The sequence below is a fragment of the Neolamprologus brichardi genome, chromosome 12, assembly GCF_056152115.1.
Source record: "Neolamprologus brichardi isolate AB-2024 chromosome 12, ASM5615211v1, whole genome shotgun sequence".
NCBI lineage: Eukaryota > Metazoa > Chordata > Actinopteri > Cichliformes > Cichlidae > Neolamprologus > Neolamprologus brichardi.
This window is the reverse complement of record NC_142115.1, coordinates 32,249,247-32,252,476: the sequence shown is the minus strand read 5'-3', so window position 1 is coordinate 32,252,476 and position 3,230 is coordinate 32,249,247. Positions and strand designations below refer to the sequence as shown.

Sequence of the window (3,230 nt, the reverse complement as noted above, 5' to 3'; positions counted from 1 at the left end):
TCCTCTATGTCTCTGTTTTTTCTGATTATTGTGGTGTTATTTATGAAATTATAATTCAGTATGAAATTCTGTTTTTGAAGAAATATCAGACTGTAGCCAGGAGTTTATATTTTTTTATTGATAGAAAACTCAAGAGATCAATAAACTCATGATTTTGACATTTTATCATATTTGCAATACCTGCATTAAAAAAAAAAGAAGAGGAAATCCACAGTTAACACAACAAAATCCTGAATGTGCTGATGTGTTGTTTCACATCTGGAATATGAAGTGGGAGTTTCCAGAAACACACTGGGACAAACAACAGCTCCAACTGTACAAATTTTACAGATTTATGAAATAAATGTTGCTGTTCAGCCATCAATGTGCATCCACAGTTAGGTAACTCTGCTTCCCAGTGTTACATTTATGTTGTATTAAAACAGAGACAAATAGAAATCCAGATTTTCTTTGTATGAAGAAAACAGAAAAATATACAGAAGATTTTGAGACAGTAATCTGCACTGATCTACAGCAGAATAAATTTTGCATTAAAGTCCACAATTGGATTCGTTTTGCACAGTAACACATAGTGCGTTATTACAATAACAAGAAAAAATAACACAATTTCCCGAATGCTTTAAATCAGAGATTAGAGTCTAATAAAAAAATATTTTAGTGTTCACTTTAGTGTTCAATTTAGTGTTCTGTTAAAGCGCTGCTATAATTGGGAGACACTGACTTTAGTAAATGATATCAAAATATCATAAAATATCATCTTAGTTACAGATATTTATCTGAATCATCATATGTTTGGAAATATTTAAATGTTTAAAAATAATTTGATGAAAAAGTAAGAGATTTTAAACAGAGAGGGGCAAATACCAAAATCAAAGAAAGTGACATTGATATCAGCTACCAGGATCATTGTTATCAATCTCATATTAACTGGATGATATTTGAAACCAGCTGTTAAATAATATTGCATAGTCTCAAAAACCACAAACTACATTCATGACTTTGTTTAATATAAAATATTATAATGTATAATAATTTTAGACCTCCTTCAAGTTTTCAATCAAATCTCAGTCTGACAGATTTTGATATCAGATGTGTTTCGACTTCCATCCCCTCCAAAACTGAAATATGGGAAGAGTTTCTCAGTGAAAGTGTCTCTGTGGGTGCAGATCAGAGTCATGTCTTCAGGGTCATAGAAGGACACCTCCCCCCTGTCATAGTCCAGCTGGACTCTGATCCTCTGGAGACTCTTCTTCAGTGTGAGAGTCTGACCGTCACGGTTAAAGTATATTCCACTACAATATAATAAACACCAGAATCCACAGTCTGGTGAGCCAAAAGACATCCCCTTCCTGTCAAGTGACTCTTTAGCTAAACCTACAAAATAGCTAGGATGGTCTCCCACCTCCACCTCCCAGCTGTGTTTCCCTGAGCTGAAACTCTCATAACCAAAAACAGTTATGTAATAAGTGTTTCTCTCTGGATTATCAGGAAGCTGCTGTTTTGTGTCTCCTTGTCTCACACTGGTCAGATCATCAGACAGACAGAGACAGCAGTTTGCAGTGTTTGGGTCCAGAATGACAGGACTGAAGTGGACCTTCTCCTTCATCTTCTCCCACACTCTGAAGGACAGGTTGCCCAGGTGTTTGGCCACATCTATCAGTGCTCCTGAGACCAGCTGTGGATCTGACACTGAGCTCTGGGCTCTGGCTCTGCTCTGAGTGTCTTTATAACTGCTGAGGAATGGCACGCTGTGTTTCTGCAGCTCTTCTTCAACAGCAGAGATGCTGTCTGACAGAGAGGAGATCTGCTCCTCAATCATCTTCCTCTCTCTGCTGATAGTCCTCCCCTTCTGCTCCTCTTCCTCCCTCAGAGCTGCCAGTCTGGACTCCTCTTCCTCTTTCAGGAACTGCTGGAGCTTGTTGAACTCTGCTCTGATCTGCCTCTCTGTGGACAACAGCTGCTTCTTCACGTGTTCCCTCATTTCATTGTATGTTTCCTCCACTTGTTTGTATTTATTCCTCTTGTCCTGCAGAGACTTTAAGTCAGATTTCAGCTGCTCCTTCAGGTCACTGACTGCTTCTTCTACAGGAACCACTCTGTGACTCTGGTGGAGAGAAAACTCACACACAGGACACACAACTCTCTGCTCGTCCACACAGAACAGTTTAGATTCTTTTTGGTGTTGAATGCAAGACATTTCCACCATCTTCTTTTCTTTTACTGTCTCGGATAATCGAGCTGTATTTATCCCATCATACTTATCAGCCACTTCGTTCTGATCAAAGTTGGTCAGATGGGTAAGAGAGTGCATTTGATCTTCCATGTGGTTTGAGGGTCTCCTTTTACAAATAGGACAGATTTTGTTTTTGACTTGTTCTCAAAATTGTTGCGGGCAGCTTGAATAGAATCTGTGGTTACAGATCAGAGACACAGCATCTTTGAAAATCTAAGAACAGAAAGTGGATTAAAGTGCATAAGAAAATAAGTCTTTTTCTGCATTTTCTCTGTTTTCAAATGAGAAACTCACCAAATCAAAATTCCTCGCAGTTTTCCTCCTACTGTCCACCACGTAAGTACAGACTGGTAACAGACACCAAACCCTGTAATGACTACTTGGTTTCAACAGTCACTTCAAATTTCATCTAAATCATTCATTGGTTGATTATTAACTGCATTGTGCTAGCTTTTACTACCCTTATGGAGAATGGGATCTGTCCCGAAACAACCATAAACTAACCTACTGACTCAAAACTCTCGAGAATCTTTTATTGGGGATAAAATTATTACTTTTTTAGTTTAAGTTATTTGTGTTTTCCAAGCAAATGTCAAACATTTGTTTACATTATAAATCTCCCCTTTTATTTTAGATTGCAGCTCTTTCTTTGGATGTTGCTTCACAGCTTTTATTGTCCTCCTGTTGCAGCCTTGATGTCAACAGTTATTACCTTGTGTATTCTTATAGACAAAGGAGTTCTTCATACTTCCCTGTGGTTTATGATTTTATTTTATTTTTTTGCAATAAGTCATTGTATAGGCTCAGTTCCAAAAAAGGCCAAATTTCAATGTACAAACTTTTTTTTAAACTTACATTTATTTTTAAAAACAAATATTTTTATTTTTAAAACAGATTTTAAAGTTGGAGGTTTTTGCATCTTTTGCCTCCAAATATGAAAATAATGGAAGTGTTTCTTTAAATGCAGGTCTGAGCCCTGTTTTCAATTGATATTTGT

At 37.1% G+C, this 3,230-nt stretch overlaps 1 protein-coding gene across 1 annotated transcript; it reads right to left on the bottom strand.

Annotated features, from left to right (window-relative positions):
• Window positions 1-1,057: 1,057 nt before the first annotated feature.
• LOC148100300 (zinc-binding protein A33-like) lies at window positions 1,058-2,338 on the bottom strand. Its single transcript, XM_087849387.1, has one exon. The coding sequence runs from the start codon at window positions 2,321-2,323 to the stop codon at window positions 1,058-1,060; it is 1,266 nt and encodes a 421-aa protein (XP_087705513.1). The 5' UTR covers window positions 2,324-2,338.
• Between the last annotated feature and the right edge of the window lie 892 nt (window positions 2,339-3,230).

Coding starts and splice junctions, on each gene's coding strand:
- LOC148100300 (XM_087849387.1), bottom strand. CDS start 2,323: ATGGAAGATCAAATGCACTCTCTTACCCATCTGACCAACTTTGATCAG.